At 41.2% G+C, this 26844-nt stretch overlaps 1 protein-coding gene across 3 annotated transcripts in view; it reads right to left on the bottom strand.

Annotated features, from left to right (window-relative positions):
- plppr2b (phospholipid phosphatase related 2b) overlaps positions 1-26844 on the bottom strand; it is a 59434-nt gene that overhangs the window by 28449 nt on the left and 4141 nt on the right. For 2 of the 3 annotated variants that reach the window (XM_042485514.1, XM_042485512.1), the window contains exons 2-3: positions 25444-25554; positions 4906-5094 (exon numbers count right to left, since the gene is read on the bottom strand). In XM_042485514.1, coding sequence (XP_042341448.1) covers positions 4906-5094; positions 25444-25554 — 300 coding nt within the window. Of the gene's footprint in view, positions 1-4905; positions 5321-25443; positions 25555-26844 lie in introns of those variants that run through there. The other variant, XM_042485513.1, reaches the window with a different exon arrangement.

Below are 26844 nucleotides of genomic sequence, written 5' to 3'. Positions count from 1 at the left end.
CTCTAATTCTCATCTTGTTACCACATCAGTACTAAAACTGTGGTCGACTTTGATGTGTGTTGCTCAGATCGCACTAGTTCAGTTTGACGTAAAAGCCCCGAGAGATCGCCACTGCTTTTCAACATCAGTTTCAAGACTTTGATTGGGCTCAAGAGACGCGATGGATTCTCTTTTGACCTGCTGCTGTTTAAAGCTGAAATCCGTATGATATATCCCAAATGTTCACCTTTCAATGGCCTATCAGTGTCAAAAGCTGTAAGAGCATCTAACTCTTTATCTTTTTTATACCTTGCTGGACTCTCAGTTATAGATGATACGGCATCAATGCTGACGATAACATCATAGCTGGTCAACTCACAATATAGAAGGAACTTTATTTATTTATTTTTTATTCTAAGGTCAACTTATTTTAACAGTCCTCGAGCTTTTGACCATATCCCATGACCTTCATCAGAGAAAGGAACTTAATCAGGTGTCAATGAATGACTTTGGTCATGTTATAACAGGTGATCAAATAACTCTAAGATAGCGTTTGTGTCTCCAAGGTCAAACAGCACTCCACACACACAAAAAAATAAAAACCATAAAAGCAATGCATGAAAGGGATAAAATATGATAGAATAAATACAAAAAGTAATCCGAGAGAGAAATGAAACAACTTTTGAACATCTGAATCAATCAGAAATTAATCTCTAACCCTCTGAAACCTGGCCTGACATCATTTTTCTTGAGCTACATTCAGATGCCTTTCACAAGCATCTAAACTTTTGACACCTCAACAAATTGGTTTGGTTTCTTTAGTAAACATGGCGAAAAAGTATAATGAGCAGCTTGGCAAGAAATGTCCCACAAATTGCAATAAATGAGTAGACTTAAAAAAGCTAGGGAAAATGTCCAGAAAAGGGAAATAAACAGACCTCTTCATTGGAGGAATGTGAAAACATCTCTTTGGTGACTAACTGCACAGACACAAGTCAGCAGTTAAGGTCACATATATTAGGGGGACATAAACAGAGGAAAAACACATTTTTGATTTGAGATCATATTTAAGCTATGTTCAAATCTGCAATAAAAAGCAGTCAGATCAGATATCATCTCACCTCACTTGGCATGCAAATGGCCAGTCTTCAATAAATTAGATTTCTTCCTCTATTTTCAACATTTTTTTTTCTGAATTTATACATTAAAGTATCATGATGTAGATTTTGAAATATTAAAGTAATTACAGATTCATTTACGTTTATGTCACTGGGGGGTCAACGGCTCTCATTTAAACAGACTTTAATGGCTTGGAATCAAAGCTCGCAGTGCAGTGTGCTCTACTATGTATATGTATTAAGCTTAAAAGCAGGGGCAGCAACATAAATCCACACTTGCCTTAAGTGGTGAGAGTGGGCAGGGCAGCGGCTGCCTCAGCCTCTTAGTGGAGTGGATTATGCTCAAAGCAAATTGAGGCGAAGATGTTTCCGGGGGAACTCCGCTGATTTTACTCATCATGGGGAGCACTACTCAGCCCGTGAAAACGATTGTATAATATCTTCTGCGGCTCTGAAGGGAGTTCTGTCATGTCTGAGAAAATAACCCTGATGATGTCATCTGAGTTATCTACTACTACAAACTGGGAATGTGGACTTTTTTACTAGGCAGGGAAGGTCTAATAGAGACAGAGCGCAACATGTCGTATTCTAAAAAACCACACCCACAGGGAAGGGAAACTACTGGCACCACATTATGCAACCAAGTGCTGAAACGCTAACATAATACCCGAACAATAGATATCAGCTAGACAAAGGAGTTGCTCTTCCTGAGGTTTCGACCATTATTTCTCTCCCACTAAAGAGGTTTTTTTGAGATGGAGTTTTTCCTTAGTCACTGTGAGGGTCCGAGGACAGTGGGATGATGTATAAAGCCCTCTGAGGCACATTGTGATTTGTATGTAATGAATAAAATTGAATTGAACTGAATAGCTTTGTTAGCTTCAACCTCTAGGCTTAAAGTTTGTCTGGCCAAATTATCAAAATGTCCGCTCACTCCTGCAGGTATGCATACTGAGTGTCAGGATCCCACAGTTTTCTCACATCTTCCTGCTGATGCCTCATGTCTTATCACTTGGAAGCTCAGTTTTTTTAGTTTGACAGCTTGTAAAAACTAAGTTATGGATTCTTTACCATGTAGGTAATGCATCCTGTCACCAATCAGCTTTTACAGAGGCTGCTGTCCTCAACGCAGCAGCCACTGGTTTGACTCCGGCATGCAGCCATTTGCTGCATGTCATCCCCTCTCTCTCCCCCTTTCACGTTTGAGCTGTCCTAACTATAATAAATGCAAAAAAGCTCCCCCCAAAAAATCGTTAAAAAAAATCAGTTGTTTAGATATTTTTGTGTTGTTTGATAGCAGATGTTTATGACAAGGAGGCACCTTCATACAATAAAAAATCAACGGGGGGTTACTGAATTGTTTTCCCCTCCTGTGGGGGAGGAACTTCAAAGCTCTCTGTCTAAATAACAGAAGCTTTTGAGTTGAATTATGGGAAGTGTAGGATCCAGCATTTTTTGGATTTGATCCACACTAAGGAATAAAAGTCCTTGCTCTCCATTTCCTGCTACAGCTTTCCAAACTGATAAAAGCCAAAAAGTCTACAAAGTAATCTTTAAAAATAAATAAAACAAAAATAAAGGTCACCATATCTCAGCCCAGTGGCAGTTTTTGGTTGTCTGAAGAGCAGGGCGAAAAAATAAAAAGGCAGCAGCTGCATGCAGTGGGGCACTAGTGCACAGGAATGGGTTTTTTTTTTTAGCAAGTAGATAGCCTATATGACACTGCATCATGCTTTATCTACCATTGGTGGTCACGATAGGATAGGATAAACTTTATCAATCCCCAAAAGGGAAACTAATTTTCTACCCTGGTAAATACAAGATCAACAACAAGACATAAGACAAGTACAGTACAACAACATGCAACAATATATATATATATATATATATATATATTATCAATCATAGTCACTGAAGGAGTGCAGTAGTCCACCACAACACCAAAATGCTAAAAAGTATCCAACTGCCTCCGAAAATGAAAGAAAAAGTATAAATACTATTAAATATGTGTCATTATGCAATGTACAAAATAAGCTATGCCACCTACGTCAATGTGCCATATTGTTACAGCAATCAATACAAATACAAGCAACAAATACAAAACTATCATGACAATAACTACAATACAATAGCCACTGCTGTATAATTTTGACCATTGTTTTTTAGAGCCTGTCTCCCTCAATGGAAGTACTAACACTTAATCTGTGGAATACTGTTTAAGTGTTTTAACATGAGTAAGAAACTGCAGTTATTCTGAGCCTGATGCCTCTCTATCATAATACGAAGAAAGTGTGGAGTTTAACTTTAAAATCAGATGGAGCTGTCACACACACATGCAAGTTGGTACACGTCAGTCGAGAAACTCATCCATTTTCTGTTTGTGGCTAAAAGTCTGAGTCAAAATTGAGAGAAAAGAGAGACATGAATATCTGCGTTCTTTTATTGTATCTGAACAGAGGCCCGTGGGATGGAGCGGTATGTTGGAGCGAGAGAGAACACAGATGCTCTGACTTTCAAAAAAGCCGCTTCACACTCCAGGCAAAAAATCACGCCACTCCGCTCCCACTCTGCACAGCTCGTATACTCTGGTGCCTGCAACCCCCATCCAGTCCAATGCATGTTAGGCCCCAAACAGACACAACGTGCACCTGTGCATCTGTCATATATGTAAATATGCATCTGTGTGTGCAGCCATGTCAGATAAAATCACTAGAATGTGGCTCACTTTAAGCACAATTTTTCAAAATATAAACATAACGATATTGCTACAAATAAATTTCAAAAGGCAGGATTGGAACCTCCAATCGACCCCAAGTGTCAGAACAAAACCCTACAAAACATCCACAAATATGTCATGATTTCCACTGTTATTATCAATGCTCGTTGCTACAGGATTAAAAACGAGTAAAGACAAAAATGAGGTGACAGAGGAGAAGCAAATGACCTCGGACTGTCTGTATAAGTGTGATTACGTGCATCTGCTTGTGTTTATGCTTGTTCTTGTGCGTGTGCTGCCCTGATATGTAGCTCAGAGGCAGCCATGTCGTAATGCCACTTAACTTTAGGACATCAAAGAGACAAGCCCCCAGGGGGACAAAACAGACAGTCTTGGAGACGGAGCTTTGATGAGGATGTGAAGCCATGTTTCATTATTAATAATATCCCACTGTACCAACAAGACAGTATAGCCACCGTAATAGTATTCAGTATATTCTGGACTGATGACAAATACTGTGTCCAACTGATTTAGTGAAAATGAAACAGTGGCATCAAAGAAAAGCAAAAAAAAAAGCCAGATATTTTTGATTTGCTGCATGTTGCCAAGAACTCATGACCTACAAATTACATTTCTGCATAGATGTTTAATTAATAAAGATGCTTCAATGTGTTTTTAAAGCCTCGATGACGAAAACAAGGAAGACTGTGCCTCTCCTTGTGCACAAATAGGGGAAGCCATTTAAAGCTGGGTTTTTTCCTCTTTTAGTGCCGTGCAGTCTTGAAATAAGGACAGACTCTCTGTACACTGCTATCTCTGACTGCTCTATGGAGGACAAATATAGTGCCCGTTGCCATGGTTATGATAGAGAACGCATGCACACAAACAGAGCGGTGAGACCACGAGGATACACACCTACACAGCTCTCCCTTCGTTCAATCCACAAACACCACGTGCGGATGAGGAGGAACTATGTGTGTGTGTGTGTGTGTGTGTGTGTGTCACATGTTTGGGGATTATCACGTCTGTCGTGTGTGTGCATGATGAGCAACCTGTGGATTTTTTTTTTTTACAGGTTGAACACAGACTCACCGTCACAGTGGGGATGGCGGTGACAAGGGAGTAGACGAGGACAGGCGGCGCCTTGCTGTTGTCCTCTGGTCCTGGGTACGGCTTGGAATAGGCTTTGTCGAAACAGAAGAAGCCCTGGATGTGCACGGGGAACGTGTCCGTGTACTCAAAGTAGTACGCCAACAGAACGGTCCCTGCCATGATGACCAGCTGGAAATAAAACATATTGGTTCCAGCTTTAGGATTGGATCCACGGTACAGAGAGAGTGTAGGAGTTGGGAAAAAGAAAAAAAGACAGCCGGGGAAAAGAGGAGAGAAGTGGAAAATGCTGTCACGGATAGAAAAAGAAAAAGATTTTTCCCTTTACAGAGCAAAAAATGATGGATGCTTCCGTAATGTGTAAAATGAATCAAGTGTGCGTGGAGAGATAGTGAGGGATGAGGATGAGAGGGAGAGGGAGGGAGGTAGAAATAGAGACAGAGGGAGACAAATAAGGAGAAAGACAGAGAGAGAGCGCTGACAGAGAGGCGAGAGAGAGAGAGAGAGACAGAGATCCCTTCAGCGGTGTCAGGATGCAGAGTGGGAGGGTAAAGAAACAAATGGAGACCGATCAAAGAAAAGAACGCTGTATGGAGGGAAGAGAAGAAGAGCTGAACAAGGTTCGGAGAGAGAGATGGGAGGGGGGGTTGTGAGACACAGATGGAATGAAAAAGAGCGGTGGAGAAGACAAGAGGAGAGAGAGAAAACAAGCCTGGGAAAAGCAAAGAATTATATAGTTGTGTGACTCTCTGCATAACTTTAGTTGTTATTGTACCACATTTAAAATACCAGCTGTATGCAAAGCAAAAGCCATGAAGCATAAAATATGACCTTCATAACTATCTAAAGGAGCATTTGATGATGCATATATATTAACAATTCATAACAGATTGAATGAGAGAGACAGAGAGAGGATGCTAAACATAGAAAACATTTAAAAAAAACAGTACAATTCTGCACAGATGAGACAGATGCACAAGTGCTAATTATTCATTTATACTCCAGTAAACAGTGCTCCAACTCCTCTGCCCAGTTCCCTACAGGAGAAAAGAAACATTTACATCTGCATAGTAAGCTTGTCTAACCGAGGGTTCGCGCAATATTTGTTTGCCCTGCGGGGATTGGCCTGAAACAAAAATTATTTATGAAAAAAAGGAGTTTAAATATAGCACCCTGCTGATTAGTTTCATCATAATCTGCAGCCTGACTGTTTGAGAGATGAACTTCTATTGTACGTGAAGGACGAATTTATCAGCAGCAAAACATGAGGAGCCTCTGCTGGCAGGATGAGTTGGTTTGAGGCGCACGAGGCAGGAAAGAAACAGCAGTTTGGCAGCTGCTCTGTTACCTTGAAGGGGTTACAATATGTGTAGCATTTGTGGGTTAACAATAAAATATTTTTCTGTTGATTTACAATGGAACTGTATTATTGACTAAACAAAAAATGATATGTCGATGCCTGACCTCAGGGAAGGGGGTGGGCTGAATAAACGTTGTTCACAACAGACAGTTTGACTCGATCACAGGTGAAACTAATGATGTTATGAATTAGTGCCGTGCACTGCAATAATTGCTGGGAAGGAGACATAATTTCTGTGATTAGTTCCACCTGGGTTCTTCCTGCAATGACAGGTCGAAATGTCTGCAGTTAAAAGTGTTCGCAAATTGGACTGATGTGGGAACGACATAGGAACAAGAGTGCTCTCAAGACTCAGGTAAGCAAAATGTAGGCAGAAAACAGTGTAATTGAATTTAATAGTATTTAATTGTATTGAGGTCCCAGATGCATACAGTATTTTACAAGGAGGACAATATGCACAGGTGATGCTCATCAGCAAACAACATGAGCCAAATACAAAAAAGCCCATTCACTGTCAGTGCAGTGGGAGAGCCTTTTGTCTTTTGAATGTAAACGTCTGCACAAAATAGGCCTTTTTCACCGAAGACATTTTGAAAAAAAAATGTGTTTTTCCAGCTATGACATGACACACAGTGAGAAAGACCTATTGACCTGAAATAGTGTTGGAAAAAGGAGTGTTATGACCTAGCTCTTTAAGGGAAGGGGTGGCCACATAACATAAGTTGGAATTGATGAAATAAAGTTATTTAATCACAGCAAACTTTCTGAAATACAAACAATGAGGAAACTACAAGAAAGGGCCTTTGGGTATTGTCCAAATCAAGTAAACATATATAACCAGAGCCCTCTGAGAGCAAAAAGCACTACTAACTTTGGCTGTGGAGAACCCTGTAATGAGTCCTAAAACCTGGAAATCAGTTAGCATTTCAGTCCCTCTAGTTCCCTTGTCTTAAAGTCAATGTTTTTTTGAATGCGATTTTGGTTAGTTGCCTGACATAAGTTTTTTTTTCACCTTTTGTTGTACGGCATAAAATACATCAGTAAATAAACCACTCACAAGCTTTTATGTGTCTTAAGAAAGACAGATGCTAACAAGAGGCTAAATGAGACTACAGAACATCATCACGCCGAATAGCGTTGAACACGACTTTACAACCTTGTGTACTTCATTTTAGCCTAGCATTAGCTTTTTAATTCTAGTGATTACATTTAGGCTTCAAAAATCCTTAAAGTTGTGTTAATTTGTGAAGATTATCTTAATGAACAAAGCTTGTATCATAAACATTTGTTTGCCACAGAGATTTTTTCTGCAATGATCAAAAATCCAACTGAAGAATCCCAAAAGCTTTTTGACAAGAGAACCAAGGCAACAGGAAAACATCTTCCCTGGGGTACTACAAACATAGAATAAAACCTTATAGTCATTGAAAAACAGAAACAGTGTAAGTAGCACCCCTACACCCAGTGTTTCTAAACATAAACCGCTGAGTGTGTGCAATCTGAGTCAAATCTATACCTGGCCCATCTCCAGATAATCAACAAGTGCCTCAGCTTTAAATCACAAAGACTTTGAAGCATCTTTTTGCCCAAGTGCACAAGAAAATGAACACAGTGACGAGCTTTCAAAGAATAATCCCCTGAACTGCATATCTCAGATTAGAGGCCTGAGGTAGGTGCTGCTCCAATTGGGATCCTTTGGAAATCAAAAAGTAGGGTGGGCATCTAGAAACCATGAACCACCGTGTTAAAACACTTTAAAGCTACTGTCACACATGTGCGAAATTAACAATGGTAAATATTCGCCTCAGGTTTACTTCCATTCAATGCGAGCAAAGGGGAGCTTAAAACTTTCACTAATCGAGGCAAAGCAAATTTGCATCTTTGGGTGGAGTTCATCTCTGGTTAACTTTAACCTGCAAACTCAGCCTCAGCCAATAGCACAAAAAGAAGTGTGGAGGTAAAGGCGATTGTTGCTGTGTGTAATATGCCGATATTTGAAAGTGGCCATGAAAAATACAAATTGCCCCACATGAGAGATCCTGGTCAAGAGACATGCATGAAACTGAAAATGTACCATACTTGACATTCACGTCACACAATTTGCTCTCTGATAGATAGTTAGCGTAGCTTAGCATGAAGAAAACAGCTAGCGTAACTCTACTACATCCATCTACAAGCAACTCTAAAGCTCACAAAAAAGCATCATATCTTCTTTGTGTAATCTGCACACAAACTGAAATGTAAAAAGGACAAGTTCTGGTTTCACAGGGAGTTAAGCAACACACCGGGAAGTCATCATGCTGGGCGACCTTCTTATCTAATGCTCAACCAGGAAGAGGAAAAGCACATTTTCCAAAATGTCAAACTACTCCTATACTTTCTAGCTTCCAATGTGACTAAAACATTAAAAACCACAGCCGTTTTATTGAAACCTTTTCACACAAAATGTGAAAAATGGCAGCGTATACGCAGTCTGTTGTGTTGTCACAGTGGAGCAATAGAGTGTTTTGTGTTTAACTTGACGGCATGTTATCTAAATTTGTGCGGACTATGTTTTTATTTATTTAAAATTATACTTTGAAGAGTCAGATGGAAGATCCTCTTTGTGCTTTACCACACTAAAACAGGAAAATCTCACAGCAGCAGATGGCAGAACGAGAAACCACAGATAGAACCTCCTCCAACATGTTTATCCTCTTGTGTGAAGTGACAGAGTACCCACCTGGACTAATGCTATAGGGAGGGAAAGGGGGGGGACCTGTTACACATAACACATTTCAGCATTATTGCACACTGACGAGTGACAATGAACATGGGAGAGGGTGACCTAATTCAAACACCTTACATTACATGCTCTCCTCCACTGTCAGATCTGCTTTTCTGCAACTTTCCAATTCCTGTTTTCTCTACAGTCGCTGAAAAATCTGTGGATGATTGTCTTTATGAATTGCAAAATCAAATAATTGATCTGTACGTTCCCATGGCAATGTGCGAACCTAATCTACTTCAATCTGTTTGTGGCAGACGTCGGTGCTGCAGTATTTGTGCCGAGGGTCCCCAGTGAGGAGAGCATCATACTGGGGGGTGGCGGTGTATTTGGTGACAGCACACACGCCCCGAGGCCCTTGAAAGCAAAATCACGAGGGACACAAAAACACATACATGTACACACATATCAGCACACAAACACCTCCAGCGTTTAGTGTATATATAGTCCAAGAGTACAAAGCAGTTCCATGTTGTTCCATGTTCCTTTCCATCTACATGTGCTTTGTGTGTTCCAGTGAGTGGGCGTGCGAGTGTGTGTTCGAATACGTCTGCAGGCATGTGGGTGCATTCCCATGTCTGTGGAGGAACTCTGACACAGGAACGCCGTGCTGTGCAGTTCTCTCCATCATCAGCTCCTCTCTTCTCGCCGAGCTACAGAAGGCTTGAGGGAGGGAGCGAGGGAGGGAGGTGTAGAAAGGTGGGAGGAAGCGAGCGAGGGAGGTCTGCGAGCACCCATCAAAGTTTAAACAAACATTTGAAGACAACTGCAGAAAGCCTCCCTGGGAGATTATGCATGTCATTTTGCATCTACTTTTGCACTACATAAAATTGGCCGTGCTTATTGACAATACTGAGTCTGAGGGATCTAACAACCGTGTGTGCGGAATAATGCATGAGAAGACACCAGTTACATTTTAAAACCTTTATATTCATTCTGGGACAAGATTATCACAGTTAAAATTCAGAGTGTGACTAAAATACAAGCTTCCAGTAAATGGAGTCATCTAACGTCTCATTAACACAAACAGGAAATACAGCCTCCTATCTGAATATGGGCTTAAAGCTCTATTATGACATTTCATCTCCCTTCCCTCCCACATGAACAAATGATCAACTTCCTGTACGCTTTATAGCCACGGCCAGTTTGTCTAAATATTAATAAAGGTCAACAGCAACTTCAGGCTGATGGTTTCTAATTAGCACTCATCCTGCGCAGGTCACCTTGGAATATTCATTTGCATAATAAATTATTTCTAAAGCATTGTTTGCTTGTGTATATGAAACTTCTGACAAACTGCAGCAGGGTCACAGAGGGTCAAGACAGGCCGACATCATTCTGTCACATGACTCACCACCATGCAGGCTGCTTACCCAGGGTTGTCACATGGCATCTGAAGGTGTTTCTGAGCTACATTTGACACAGAAATGATGTCTCACAGCCACTGCCATTAATGTTTGCTTTATTGTCCCCAAAAGCCCTGAACCTTGATTAAAATAAATCACAGAAATCTGGCTGGAACCAGATTTTGTCGTTCTCGTCTGATAAGCCATAATCACCAATCCGTAACACCTCTCAGGCTGTTCTCATAAACTGTTTGTACATTTTCCTACTAAATGTAACTCACCCAAACTCGTGTATATCCTACGAATTTTGAAAAGCTGTGATCATGTGACCAATGAGCTGATGGGAGGAAACAAGGCAGCACTCCCAAAGGATCTTGTGGGGAGGCAGGTTGGACTGGTAGATGGGTCACAAAAACATAGACTTTCCCCTTGAGATGTGTTCTGAAATGTGTGAACTTGGAGCTGTTTTATGCTACGTGCTCTCCATGTTTCTTTTCCTAAACCTAACCTCTGTGATTTTACTTTAAATACATAACTATACATTTAGGATGTAATGTCTTTATGAGGCGCTACACCTCATAAAAGACATTATGTCATGGAAAACACTCTATGAAGATATGTTGTACCTTCACTTAGAGGACACTTAAAGTCCACAAGTCCTGGCTTGACTCTTTTAATCTGTGTCCTTATTATGTTTTGGAGTTCAGACTTCATATCAGCTACCGCCATTTTCAAAATGTGTAAGCAAAACAAATTATTTAATTGCTTTTCTGATGTATCTGTAGGAGAAAAAATTCAAAACAGCATGTCCCTGTTCTAATGACAAAGTTTTTATTGAATTTCATTTGTACTGGCTTTGAGGTACCTGTGTGTTCCAGATTTAAACTTTCAGATCAATCCAAATCTTAAGTGATCATCTGGGAAATCTGGCTTGCAGCACTTATGTTAACAAATTACCATATCAAAAAGAATTGGTAACCAATAAAACCAGCATCAGAATTACAGCCATTAAACGGGACAACAAATCCTCCAAATTAATTAACAAAATCTACCATTGTCCCAGGTCTTCCAGAATGACACATATACCACTTTTCTACCAACATGGCAAGGGTGCGGGTTCCTGTTTCTGAAACCTAAATTTGAATCATTGGGGCATTTCAACCCAAAAGAAATCAGTTCCTAACCTGCAAAGTTGTTTATTCTCCAGTGAGAAAGAAAACTAGTGAGGGGAACCCTAAACTCACCTGAAGCCTTGCACAACATTTGACTATTGTCCACTTTGGCTCAGTGATGGGATGTGTTATGAAGTAACAATTTTTGTTACAGTACTTAAGTGTTTTTGGGAGTATCTGTACTTTATTTGAATTTTTGTTTTTCTGTCAACTTTCACGTTTGCTACTCCACAAATTTTCTTAAAAAATGTATACTTTTACATATCCCCTAAGCATTTTAGTTACTTATTACAAACTAGGGAAGGAACTGAGAAAGGGAGGAGAGAGCGGATGCAGGAATGAAGAATGGGAGGGAAAGAAAAATTGGATTTTGTCGCTTTGAAGCTGCAAAAAAGACCTTGTTCTTCTTCGAGTGAAATGTATGCTCCATTGTTAAGGTAGTGTATGTTATGAAGAAATAATTTCATAACTTGGTTGTAGCTGCTATTGCGGGAGTGTGAGCGCTGGCTGCATTTGTGAGAGTCCGCTGGCCACATGCATACATAGTGACAGGGCTAACTATTATAATCACATGGCTAATGTTACCTTACAGTTATTAACAAGTTTAAGGACAAAGTGGAGCTGTTTTGGTATTGATACGCATTTGTTGGGACCGTTAAACAATTAGACGGTGTTGGATGTTAACTGCTGCTGCTCTGTTAGCGTGTGCTGACTGGACAGACTAACAGGAAAGAGAGCAGCTCCGGAGATGGCAGCAACATAAAGTCTGCTGATCTGGCCGGGAGTTTGGATGTTTCTGAGTCAGACCTCAGCTCAAAAAGGATGGAATGCTGGTATCATCTGACTGGAGACATTTGGATACTACTTGCTACTGGGTAATTTTGGTCGACACCTGAAAAGGAACCTTAAAGGTATCGCGCACCAATACCCAGCCCTGTTGTTCACACATTGTTTAAACACTCAAGTTGATATAGAAGATGAGACGCTCTATCACTCATTTTTCTCAATATAAAATCAGAGACGGCTGCTCCCGGCACACAAGCACAAGAGTTGATTGATTACCATGTGGTTGTGGTGAGTCTATTTCTTTGTTTATTCATGACCTTGCAGTCCTTGTCTACTAGCTGAGATGTGGTAGTGTGCAGAGAGACCACAGGCAATCCTCCCTCCGCCTAATTTTATCGAGTAACAGCGAAAGAACACTGCAGAAAGAACGATCTGAAAAAACAGACAATTTCCAGAGCCTCCTACTTCTCAACACACCACTGTAGAAAGACGAGGTAAACAAATGCTTCACTGGTTGATTATATAAAGTCTAAGTCATCTAAAGACCCAGATGTTCATGCACTTAAACAAATGGAAATGACAAAAATGTTAGAATATTATCAGTTCAGTGGTGCAAGCATTAAATCAGTTCATCAGTTTTTGACAGAAAAGGCCATCGTTTTTTGATATGAAATCAGACTTTGCCCTCAGCTCTCTCACACTCTGTTTCATCTCAAGAGATTTGGCAGTTTGAGATTAAGACCTCACTGAGTACCAGACACTAACCCCGTCTGTGTCCTCTCTTTTTAGCAAATCACACGCTCTTATCTTTGCCTTTTGAAGTAAGCGGCGCATCAGTCCGACAATAGAAAGACAACAGCCTCTGTCCACACGTTTGAAGACAATAATAGTCTTAAGAAGAGTGCTTTTCAAGAACACAGAAAGTAAAAAGATGCTATGCATTTCTGAAGGCACAACAAACAAGGAGGTTTCAAAGGCTCATGGATACCACACTCCCACTCAGACATAAACAGCCTTGTAAAAATTTGATTTAAGTGTGAAAAGTAAGACACCAAATTTACAGCTTTGTGTTTTTCTTGGACTGGAAGGAGAAAATATTGGTCACACAGACTGATATAGTCAAACCAGATCCTGCTTATATCACAGCAAATATAGGAATTTTTGTATGATTCATACAGATTCAGTTTTGCCAACTCACAACTAAAAAACATGGGGTGGTCTTACCTAAAGGCATGACAAACGAAGGAATTACAAAATAAAACCCAATTTGATTTTGCTGCTAAAATCTGTCAGCATACATTTAGCCAAGGGATGGAACTAGAGTTTACAAAATAAGGCAGGATTAAAAGGATGACCCCTTTCTGACTAACCCACTAAACCAAAAGAACTTATCAGGCCGTATAATTAAGACTTAATGCTCATACCTCTGCACTTCAAAGCGAGAAAGCGCAAGAAAATCAAAGAGACTAATACTGCACAGATGTGACAGAAACAGAGGCAAATCTCCTCCCCTCAAAAGCCCTTTAACCAGAAAAGGGGAAAATAAAATGTGACAATAATAATGTGTTATGGAAAGGGAAGAGGGCGGTGAAAATAGATGTGGGCATTGCTAATGTCTCCCGGGGCCAGACCGTGAGCTTGCACATAAGTGTTGCATGTCTACCCTTGGCCTGTGTGAAGCAGCCAGATGGCAGAAAAGTCAACTGATAAAGTCAAACATGTTTACAGGAGGTGAGAATGTGTGGATGGAGGCTGGTGTTGAGATGACAGCTCCCTGCTGGGAGACGACGAATGTCACATAGCTCAGGGTGAACAGGAGACACGCTGCTTCGTTTTGCTCTCAAAATGTCTGATGTGTTTTTGAATGAGTACAAAATACGCTATGAATGACTCCCACTGAGAATGCAGGAGCTCTGCACTTGTGCTCATTTTGATGGATTCCTTAGCTTTTTTATACTTCCATATCATACCAAAGATGATTTAATTACAAAACAGTGCTATTTATCTAACTAACATCAAAAATATAACAAGCAAAAAAAAAAAAAAAAAGTCACAACACATTAACAACAACAAACATATTTATGTGAACATTTTCAAATAAATCACACCCATGGATGTATTGTGAGACTTGGATACCTGACCCCAGGATGGCGTCTATTCAGTCCAATGGCAATCGCTAAATTGGGGCATACGTCAGAGTAAGTTTCTAGCTTCCGGGTTTACATTATGACTGAAAATATACGCAGTAGTGTTTCTCCTGCTTGGCTCATATACTTTACACTGAGATGACATCAAGGATTTTAGTTTTTCCAGCTCGAGGAACGTTTTGCAAACATAAAACCTAAGAAAAACCAAGAGTCTAAATTTACCTTGTTTGCAGTTTAAGGTGTCCATACTAACGGATGACAAAATAGAGGAAAAACCAAAGTGTCTTAGTAAGGTGATGGGCTACCACATGCTGCCAGATCAGCTTCAGTGCACCTCGCCATTGATTCTCCAAGTCTGTGAAACTCTACTAGATGGATGAAAACGCCATTCTTTGGTCAATTACGGGTCACATTAGAGAGAAAAGTGTGTTCCTACTGGCTTTTCTGCTACTGTGCTTGTCCCTTTGGTGAAAGCCTGATTAAATGGCAAAGAATCCTGCAGCAAAAGTTGGTGTTCTAATTTGGCAATAACTGGCTACACCACAAAGCAACTCAAAAAGGAAGATGGACTTATAACGAAAAGAGAATCAATAAACAAAAGAAAATGTGTCATTATCAGCAAAGTGTTTCAGAGATGGAGAGAAAATGTTGCTAAAAGATTAGACTTCTGCTAACAAAAGGCTCAGGGCTGTGACTTCAAGGTCACCTTTGTAAAGCTGCTAATGTTAGAGCCTCCGATCACAATGTGTCCTCTGTCTCAATCCCTTTTGCTACAAAACACAGCACAATAAGGAGAGCAGGCAGCAACTGCAGAGATAGATCTAGCAACTTCAAAAACCTGTAGGCAGCCAGTCTCCCCACTCTAGGAGACCTGACAACCCAGACTCCCTATTATATCAGAGAACTTTCTGTTGCTGCCTTTACACAATTAAGATTAGGTGTTGCTACTGGCCACCAGCCCACTCTAACAACTGGGGGTTACGCTACTAACTGCTCTCCTCCTGGGGAGGCACACTACGGGAACGGGGAGCAAGGCGGAGAGACCTTGAGTTGGCTAGCGACTAATTCTAGTCTGATTTGTATTCTGCTAAAAAGAAAGAGAGAGAGAGAAATAAGATGAAACTGATCAATGCATGGGAATTACTGGGTTACTCTGATGAGTGCGTGTATCTGTCCATGGTCGTCTGGTGGGAGGGACTTAGGACAGAGAAGAGTGAGCTGTATTAGTGAGGGTGTATTTTCAAATTCTGCATTTTTTTTGCATTTTCTAGATTTTTGCTTACCCCAGCTTTGATATGTCACTCGTATCTTAAATTATTATTGCCGATACAAGATAGAATTGTCCACTTGTTACATTCGGTGGAGTGGGTGGATTTAAAGGTCTGGTCTGACCAACTATCATTACACCTGTTGTCATTTATTATGTTCAGACACAAGCCTTCAACCCATGGGGGCCCAAAGGAGGAGTTATAGTTGCTGATAAATACATTAATAAACACTTATATTTGACACTTATATAGTGTGTTACAAGCCATTTGTTGTATGTTTATATACTGCTCAACTAAGCACATTAAGAGCTCCGCTTCTCAGATCAATTATAAGACATAAATTAACTCTCATATTCTTCTTTATATTTACTAAATCTGTCCATACTTATCAATCAGCCTCAAATTGATGGACAAATTAAAAACATTCTCACAATAGACCCAGTAAAATAAACATCTCTGACCAAAACCGTGGCATCACCAACAGCAAGACAAGAAAGGCTCCCTAAATAAGCATAAGATGAGGCTGTAACACCTCTCATCCCTTTCCCTTTGATTTGGTTTCCTGATGAGCTCACACAATCACACTTGGTCATGTGACTGGAGTCGGTGAATATTTCACAGCCGTTGAGGTTTCATCTCTCTGGTCAGAGAGATTCAGCAGATGATTAAAAAAAGGAAAAAAAAGCTCAAGGTCTGATTTTAGACCACAAACCTCTGTACATTAAAATAACAAACACATGCCACCCCCTCTCCCTTCACACACCCTCGCTCATCTGCATAAATAACATCTAAATGATTGATCAAAAAATATCTGCATATCATGGAATCAACATGCTTAACAAGCAAATGAATGGGCTTGACTGCCGCCTGGTGTCACCAGATTGTATTACAACACACTGAGCAAGACGAGTGCAAGATTGATGAGCCGGCTGATAGAGGAGAGTGGACGAGCCGGAGGGGTAGAGCCTTAAAGAGAGGACTGGGAGAAGCGGCGGAGGGAAAGTGGAAGAAGATAAACAGACGGATAAAACAGTTAATGAGACATTAGTATCACAGAATGCACCCGGGTAAAGCTGAGCGTGCCGCTGGGAAATAAAAGCAAGGAAGGCAGCAGAGAGAGCAGAAAACAAAAGGGCAGAGGAGGTGAAGGAGAGCAAATGAGGATAGATGAGAAGGGTGAAGTGGAGAGAAAGGTAAAATACAAAGAGGGAACAAGGGAAAGCAAGAGGATCAAAGCAGGCATTCATCTTCTGGCCCTCCCCCTCTCTCTCTCCTCTTCCACCGCTTCTGCTTGTCTGGGTGTATTTAATCACCATGCCTAGTTTATCTTAAACTCATCAGCTTTTTTTCCATTCCATTATCTGTCAAAAAACATCTTTACCTCAATCATTCCCAAACCCACGCTCTCCCCCTTTTCTCTCTGCATTTTCCTCCATGTCTCTCAATCATCCTCGCTGTCAAAACTCTCTCTATCTGCTCACACACACACTTTGCCTCTTTGTATCTTACAGTATCTGCCTCGCTCCCCTTCACCCATTCTCCCTCTTCTTCTGTTCCACTTCTCCCACAATCACATAATTCTACAAAATCCCCAGTCCTCAAGCAAACATGCCCCCGCATCTTACAAACGAAGGAATAAAAGCAGATGCAGGCTCGCACAATGCAAACATGCGCCCTGGAAAAAAAAAACCCTACAGTGCAATTAAACGGTTCATTTCAGAGCTCTCTGTTCACATATATAAACAACTATTAACATGTATTATTTTTTTAAATAAACTGTCTGATTTGCATTTTTCCCTAAGAAGGAGGATTGATGTCTTTTTAATGTGCTTTTTGAAGCGCGAGGCATTTTCGCTGACAAGTTTGACATTGATGTGATCTGTCCTTGAGCTGGAGAGGATGCCAATTTAGTAAATTGTGAATATCTTAATATTTGGAGCTCGTCTGTTACAGTTTATTTAGCTGACATCATTCATGGGCAGCAGTGAGGAATCAGTCTATATTATTGCATGTAGCTCCAAAAGAAGCGAGAGCGAGGAGATTATATCTTACGTAAGCAATTTTATTTTAAGGGACTTGCTCCAGCAAAGATCTTATATATTCCGATGAGATAATTTGGACACGGCGCTGCAGCCTAGATAGCCCATCCAAAACTCACAGATGATACGAGCCCATATTGTGATATATGAGGGGTCTCTCATCCCTCCCTTCCTTCCCGAAAGTGATAACAGGTGGGAAGCAGGCAGCTAACAAGTGTTTCAAACATCCACCCAGAGCGCAGAGAAATCCCAGCGCAGCAGACAGGCGGGCAGGTGCTATTCATGGAGTCTGAGAGATAATGAGGGGGAAACTAGGGAGAGAATAATGTGAAAATGAGGTGTCTTTGTGGCGGTGTGTGTGTGTGTGTGTGTGTGTGTGTGTGTGTGTGTGTGTGTGTGAAGAGGGAGGGGACACATAAAAAGAATTTGTGTGAGCATTTTCATTAAATGAGCATGAACACCAGAGAATTAATCAGTAATATATTCTAGTGTAAGGTAATGTGTTCCGGGGCGGGAGGAATTATTTTATAATGTACCTTTGCCTTTGCTGTCTCTCCCATGTGGCAATAAGAGATGGCATATAAATTGCCCATGAAGACGTTAAGGATAATTATTAGTTGTATATTAAGAAACAGATTTAAAAGTCAAAGTATGCACCACTGGAGCATTTTAGTAAGCATATTTGGTGCTTAGATATGGAGAAACTCTGAGTTCAGTTTAGTTTGAGGGTACTTGGTCTTGGCACAAGTAAAGCTGTTCTGAACAAAACATCTTTAGAAAAAAGTAAACACGTGCAACAAATGCTCGGAGGTAGAAGATGTACTGAGGCAGTGTCAGAACCCAGCAGGGGATATGGATGAAGTAAGCACATGCAGAGAGGAAGACGCTTTGTTGTAGGCCCGACGCGTTGTAGGATGCTGTTCATTATTGGAGCAACTGATGCTGTGCTGCCTTCGCACCCAAACCGAAAAAGAGGTGAAAGACGCCAGAGGCTGTCCATTCTCAGACACAGCAACATGCACAAATATCCTGTCAACAAACGAGGTAACTGCTTCCTGAAGTTGATGCAGCAGGCAGCAAAAATCAAGCCGGGAAAAGCCTGTGATCAGCAACAAGACAGATGAAACGTAACAGAAGTTTGGTCTGTACTCATTAGGAGCAACCCTGTCTTCTACAAATTCTATACTGATTTTGCAAAATATGTTATACGTATAGGAAGTATTGTTGGATTATGCTCAGTGAAGATGCTTTATCAAATGAAGGTAAATCTATTCAAAAAATGAAGAAGATAGCACATCTCAAGTCTTTAAGTCAAGGAGGAAAAAATATTCACATTTCACTTATCTATTTGGCTCACATCACTATAAAAAAATGCTTACGCATTTCAGCACAAAGCCTTTATCAGAGCGTTGTGCAGGTGCAGTACTCGACTTGAAATAAGAATAACTGTTTCGGCCACATGTCAATAAAATCAACATGTTATTTGCCTGGAACTAGTTGGCACTCGGCTTGTGGTGGTTACAGCACCAAAATAAATAAATATACCAATTTTAAAAACCCAGTAGCAATGTCTCTTTCTGGAAATCATGACCCAGTTACTCAAGATAATCCACAGACTTTGTTGTGATCAGTTTTATGTAGGAACTATTTTCTTTGTGCTGAACTACACCACAATAGTAGTTTCACAGTGCAGACGGAGGCATGCATTAACTCATGTACAAGGGGTTGATGCTCACGACAGCACGAAATGTAAACATTACCGGCGTCCTTGGCTGAGCTGTAACATTAGCTCAGTTTTTCTAGGTGAGCTAGCATTTGATGCAGGCTTCCTCCTGCACGATGAAACAGCTGGTGGGTGTAGCTGAGTAGAGAGAAAATAGTTCCTGCTCACAAAAAGGTCTGTGAATTATCTTGAGTAACAAAGGCAAGATTTCTCGAAAGAGACAAGAAGGCAGACATCTCTACTGCCGATATCTCCAACACTCTGCAACTCACACTAAAATAGTGTGGACTGGTAAAAAGCACTACAGGTAAGAGGAAAATACATATATTTAACTTTGGGGTGAACTGTCCCTTTACAGACCAATTCACTGATTTAACATTGCACTTTTATGACATGGTCCAACTCACCATAGAAAGTCAACAACAGTAAGAAATGATGAAGCAGAACAGAGACACTGTCTTTTTTATTCCATACACTCCATTCCCTTGTCAAAACCTGGCACCTACATTGCCCAAAATGTACCTCAACCACTGCCTCTAATGTAGCCTTGAGCTGCTAGACCCAAGCAGATATGAGGAGCTGCTACAAAGTTCTGATGAGCTCACTTCTTTCTAACTTCACACAAACTACTTATTTTCATGTTCAGACTTAAAGTCTTCAGCCCCACTTGATGCTGACTCGAGTGACATCCCTTTGAGGCATGTTATCAGGTTCTGTGTAGCCACAGAAGGCTTTATACAACTTTTTCACATAAACAGAACTCCCCAACACCTGTAAACAGACTCTGATATGTACATTTTCCCTTTAAGCCAAGTGCCTAAACATAATTATTTTTTAAAAAATCATGTTTTAGTTGCTGCAAGAATATATTGTATTCCAAGAATGGAATACTGTAGAGAAAATAAATGTTTTGCAGATATCAACATTTTGGGAAAAAGCCAGGCATGTTTAACAACGTCTCCTCGGTATGTTGACATAAAATGTAGCTGGGGCAGAATTAATCATAAAAAAACTTATTTGCTGTTGCAAATTAGTAGTATAGCCCATAAATTCATACAGCTTAAAAAACTAAGCACCGAATTCTTGCATGAAGCAAAAAAAAAAAAAAACTCATGAGAGAAATATTACTGACTAGGTGGAAATTACTGAGCAGGCACAAATGAGGGCATCTATAGGGAAGGTGGGAAATGAGAGATGCAAGCAGACGTGAACCGAGACCTTAGAGTATCATCAGAGACAGCATGGGCCGCAGACCTGAAACATTATGTGGTCCGATGCTCAGCAGTCTGTTTACTTTACAGAACTCACTGTGCCACAGGAGGACGCAGCCAACGAGGCATGAGGAAGGAGCCGAGAGAGAGGATGAGGAGGAGGAGGCGCGGCTACTCTGAGCTGGAAAAATCCAGGATAGGTTTGGTGCCATGAATTAGCAGTTACATACACTGTAATTATTATCATATTATTGTTACAGCTGACACCATGCTACCACTGGTTGCAAGTTATACCCTCAGTAAGTCCACTTGTAGTCACTCGGAGTGCTTTGTAAGTCAGCTTCAGAACAGATTTTCACAGTCGGCCTGTCTGGCCTAGATCAAACCGACTCACAACCCCTCCTCCCATCCACCAGTGTCTGAAGCAAGTCAGGAATCAGTCGTATCAAAATGACTATTTAAAGAGGGTCCTTTGAAGCAGCGCTTCTGTAGGGCTGCAGACCAGTCTCTTGTGTAGCTCCGCAGCATGATAGCAGCGACAGCAGCAGCATGGAGTGAAAACAAGAGAGAAGAGTCAAGATACAGTGAGAGAGAGAGAGAGAGAGAGAGGCGAGGACGACTTATCTGCTTTCCATAATGTTGTTTTTATCCTATGCAGCTAAAAGTGAAATTGCGTGAAATCTCCCGTTTGTATAGGAAACTGATAAGGGCCAGTTGTCACATTTTAATCTGGCAGAGAAAGAAAACGGCGACTGTGAGAGACGGAAAGAAGAAACATGGAAAGTGGGAAACAGACGGAGAGATACAGTAATCAAAGTTAGACATGTTAGACAAGCTTTGAGATTAAAGCAGCGATGAACTGACGCCGGGACTTGACTGAGCGGGAGGAAAAAGGCCATCGTCAGACAGATAAAGTGACTGGAGGAGCGAGCCAGTCAGTGAGACACAGAGAGTCGAGATTGTGAAAAAAAAGAGGGAAAGGGAGAGGAAATCAGCAACAAGATCACAAGAGAGGAAGAGGAATGAGACTGGGCGTTTGAATTGAAAAGAAATGGGTAATGAGATGCTAATGTAACAACAAAGGAGCGAGTGCCCTCCGGGGGGAGCTATGCTACAGCAAGCTGCTTCAGTATGAACACATAGAGGGGGGACTGAATTTAAAAATGCCCTTTATTAAACTACTTCAATGTACACAGATTCATTCAGGCGTATATATAGTGATTAACATCACAGTGGATTCACGTCGTCCTGCTTCCGGCCCTGTTTGGACAAAACAAAAATAACAGATGCACCCCTGGAGAGAGGGGTGATATAGGTGACAAAATGGGAAAGAAAATGCAAAAAAAGCAGTATCAGCTGCACATAACACCTCCTCCACAGACGTGTAGATGTTCATGTCACCCTCCAGAGTGTGATATTAGGTGAACATGAGGACAAGGTCTTCCTGCCCTGAGAGGAAAGGGGTGAAAAGAAACAGGAGAAATGAAAAGGAAGAAATGAGGCCCATGAGGCAACACAAAGCCAGAGAGGAGGAATGGGGAGAATGGAGGTCTTTGGGGTAGCAGACGGGCTTTTTCGAGTGGGAGGGGGAGATGAGGCTTTACAAGTAAAGGGAAATAATGGAGAGATCCATGGTGCAAAAGCTGTAATTACTCAAGGGAGTAAGTGCAGGAGAGGAGTGATGTGGAGGATCTGTATAAAAAGAGTGACTGGGCAGTACTCAAGGGACCGTCAAAGAGAATACTGGAGGAGGGGAGGAGCCCCACTGACAGATATAAGCCTAGAGATATTATAGACGCACTATGAAAAAATTAGAAAGCGGTAAAATCATTATAACAAGTCCTCAAGAGGATGCCGAGAATGAGCCAATACCAAAGCACAATGAAAGAAAAATAAAAGCAAGCTTAGGGCCGCGTGCAAACCTGCGGGGATTGTGGGATATTTATGCTATAAAGAGATGTAGCATTAACAGAGGTGTGTGTTGAAGAGTACTGTTATGTGGAAAACATGTAGGATTCATGTGTTGGATGAAGAAAAAGGAGCAAATGGGAAAAAAAAGACACTGATCTCAAGAGGGTGTTGTGAATGAGTGAATGAGTACAAAGAAAAATAGACGAAATCGAGGCTGCAGAAAATTCTTCAGGAGAGCCGCTGAGGTGCTACTGCAGGTGCACTAAAGAGAGATACAGGTTGCCAAAGATATTTTACACTAGAAACTTAAAAAAAATATTTTGTGTTTACTTAAAGGTCATAAACGTAACATTTTTTCTTCTATGTATTAATCATTTATTTATTACCAAGTTGAGAAATAGATCCACCACAAAACAAAGTCCACATATGGTCTTTCTCACAGCGCCCCGTAGCAACTCAAATTTAGCCAGAGCAAGACCGAGTGCCATGGGTCCGATCACAGACCAACCCCTCGGCTGTCTCGAATCCCTGCCAGATAAGCATGCTTTATTGCTGCCACTGGTTGCCAGTGTGCAAATTTGATCCACTTATCTGGGGCCACATCATGGGGCAGCAGGCTCAGCAGTGTCATCCAGATGTCCCACTTCCCAGCAACGCTTTCCAGCTCCTCCTGGGGGTCAGCAGACACTCCCAGGCCAGATGAGATAATGCCTCTAGTGGGTTTTGGGAGGCACCCAGGAGGCACCTGAGTAGATGCACCTAGCTGGCACCTATTGATGCGAAGGAGCAGTGGCTCTACTACGAGCTCCCTACGGATGTCTGAGCTCTTCATCCTATCTCTAAGGCTGAGCACAGCCATCCTCCGGAGGAAACTCATTTCAGGCTGTGACACTCTTAAGATGTAGCAGAACCAAGAATTTTTAAATTTAAAATACATCTACTTTGTATCTTGTATTCGCAGTCTCATACTTTTGGTCACTACCCAAAGCTCATGACCATAGGCGCGGGTTGGAGCATAGATGGACCAGTAAATCAAAAGCTTTGCCTACAAGCTCAGCTCCCTCTTAACCACAAAGGTCTGGCGCAGCGCCCGCATCACGGCAGACGCTGAGCCAGACTGCATGCACAATCTTGTGCTCCATTTTACCCTCAGTCATGAACAAGACCCCAAGATACTTCAACTCCTTTGCTTGGGGCAGTTACTCAAACCAGAGGGGGAAATCCACCCTGACCTCAGACTCGGAGGTACTGAATCTCATCCTGACCACCTCACACTTGGTTGCAAGCCACCCCAGTGCATGCTGGAGGTCATACATTGATAAAACCAACAGAACCACATCATCTGCAAAGAGCAGATCACCAAACCAGACCCCTACCTTCGTTTAGCACGGAGCAAACAATGTTAGTCAGCTCGCTGTAATTTAGCTATCCTACATAGTTACTCATAACATCAGTAATTTGTAATGGTAGTGTAATGGAGCCAAATGAAATATAACATTGCAGATAGTAAGGTCATTCTTAATATTATCAACAATTATTTTTCAGCCTTGTATCAACATGATGAAGATTAGTCATGATCAGTCTTGTGTTTGTCACTGTTATGGTCGAAGGTGCTCACTAATGGCCACTGAGTATGAGCATCGGAGCATGAGCAACATGATGCGAACTGCGGTTCTTTTAAGATCCACAAAGAGAGGTCTCACTTAAAATAAGGATTTTCTGAGAGTTTCATACAGAACCTCTAAGTTTGTCTCAAAGAAAAAAGTCTCTTTGCCTGTAGGCTATGCTACAAAAAAAAAACATTTCTGACTCATTAGTCAACTTTCTATGGCACCATTTGACTTTTCACCAACCTCAAACTTTAGTATTTTAACCCGTGTAAGAATGCAACATCACACTTTTAGGGTAAATTCAAAGCTAATACTGTACAGCTTTAAAAAAAACCCCAGCTAATTCAGCTATCGTCGTTGTAGCTTAGAGGACCTGCAGGCCTGGAGCATGTTAGCTGTGGCACGAGCTAATTGGGTTTCCGTTCTTAATTAGGCCAATTAATTAGGAAATGCAGCTGAGGCCATGAGCGCTCCATCAGGTCATTTAGGGATTACAAGGAGAGAAGACAAGTCGTGGGAAGCAGAGTAGAGCGGAGGAATTGAATCGAGCAAAAAGGTCACTCGAGAGGGCCTTTGTTGCGAGAACAGAACCCCGCCACCATCCCGCTGAATGTTATCTCTAAATGATTCATGGACTGAGGGTAATTACCCATTTGTGACAATTTAATCAAATCAATCACTGCTTTTGGATTGCAATTTCCCAACTGGCGCTCATTGTTGTTAATCTGCCATGAGAAACATGCGAAATGATGGAAGAAAGAGATGTGGGAAGAAATGGAAGAGGAGGAGGAAGATGATCATTCACAGGCAGAGGACTGTAAAATGTGCTTTCATGTGTCCATCAGCCTGCTCTGTGTGACTCCAAGTTCCCAGAGGATTCTAAATCCTCCGACACCTGCAGAGTATATAGCAAACTCTTCATTTCTACCCACTGTCATATGCAACCATGCAGCATTTGCACAGCATTACCTTGCCTTTTGTACAATATAAGCACATAAAAGCTTGAGATTTAGATGAAGTCATTTCAAATAAGACAAATATTGCTTTTGATTGTAGGTTCATAGCTACCAAAAGCATGGAACAAACCACCTTCAGGTCTGCTCAAAGTCTGATAAGTAAAAGAAGCGACCACAGTACTGCACACTGGTGCCTTTTGAACAGAATGTGTCCAAACACTCACCTCCACAAAGAGGAAACAGGGCACGATGTAGGTGCTGGTCTTCTGCAGGCCGCCGTCTCCAGGAAGGCTCCTCATCGCCCTCCTCTGTGCTGACAGCTGACTGTCGATCATCTATGAGGTCAAGGGTGATAGCAAAGCTTTAGTTGACTTTGTTCTGTTTGTGTCAAAGGGATATGCTAGCTGCAGAGCAACTGTGTGTGGTAAGAACACAAACTACTTCATGTTAGGCAAAAACTAAAAATGCAAATATAAGATAAAAATCTATTAATGTCACACAAGCACACACAAACATGCAGAATTCACGAAGATGTGGATCAAAGTTCATGCAGTTGTGAACCATTTTTGATAATGTTTTGCAAGTTTTCACAATACTAAACAATACGTGCAGTGTTTGCTGACACTGTGTGAGCAGCCTGAGTGCCTCTGAGGCATGGTATTAACTATAAAATACATGTTAGACATAGTATTCAGGCCATTTACATCATAAAGGACAAAACAACTTCAAACTCACCCCTTGTCAACCTGCAGTGTTAAACTTGGCTGTGGATAATAACTGGCTTGACTTATTGGCGAGGTAAGAGACCTGACTGGCACCTCGATGTAGTCATAACTTTGTGATAACAATGAGTCACTGAATAGGAGAATCGGAGTCCCAGACAATCCAAGTGTAAATAGTAGTCTATTTATATTCAGTGCCTGGCTTAGAGTAAATCTTAGGGTGAAGGTGTTATAGTCTGTTGAGTCGCAAAAAGAGGAAAATAACTGTTGTTTTAAACTATTTCTTTTTCACCTGAAAGTATACATTTAGATCTTTTTTTAACTGTCTCAAAATATGCTACAACCCCGCCCCAACCTAAAAAACAAGTAAAACCTCAGTTCTAAAGTCCATGTGTACAGTAACGTGTGCTGCTCCTGTTGGTGATGCAGGACAGCAGGTGAGTGCATGTTAGGCCTGCAATTAACTTTCCAAATAAGTAGTGATGAAATGCAGCACATTACAGTGGAGTACATTTACTCAAGTACTGTATATAAGTACAGTTTGGAGGTACTTGTAGTATTCCCACAATATGCAACTTCATGTTTTACTTGTATTTACTAGTTGCTTTGCAAATTAAGGTTATTGAAGGAGTAGTAAGTGGGATTTAAGGGTATTTAGTGGTGTCTGGTGGTGAGGACTGTACTTTGCAACCGTCTGAAACTTCTCTAGGTTAGAATGACTTCTGTGTTCAGGAGGCTGTTAGTAGGAGCGGTATTATCTGCATAGGGCTCTCACTCTCTAAAAGACAAGGACCAGTTGAAAACCCCCAGTAAAAACACAGAAGAAAGCAGTTTTCCAAATCAACGTTTCTCCAGCGCTGTTTGAATCATCACAGATGTGCCACTAGCCAAGTTTCTGCTAAT

The sequence above is a fragment of the Plectropomus leopardus genome, chromosome 4 (genome assembly GCF_008729295.1).
Source record: "Plectropomus leopardus isolate mb chromosome 4, YSFRI_Pleo_2.0, whole genome shotgun sequence".
Taxonomy (NCBI): domain Eukaryota; kingdom Metazoa; phylum Chordata; class Actinopteri; order Perciformes; family Serranidae; genus Plectropomus; species Plectropomus leopardus.
The sequence above is the reverse complement of the archived record's forward strand: the minus strand, read 5'-3'. Positions and strand labels throughout refer to the sequence as shown.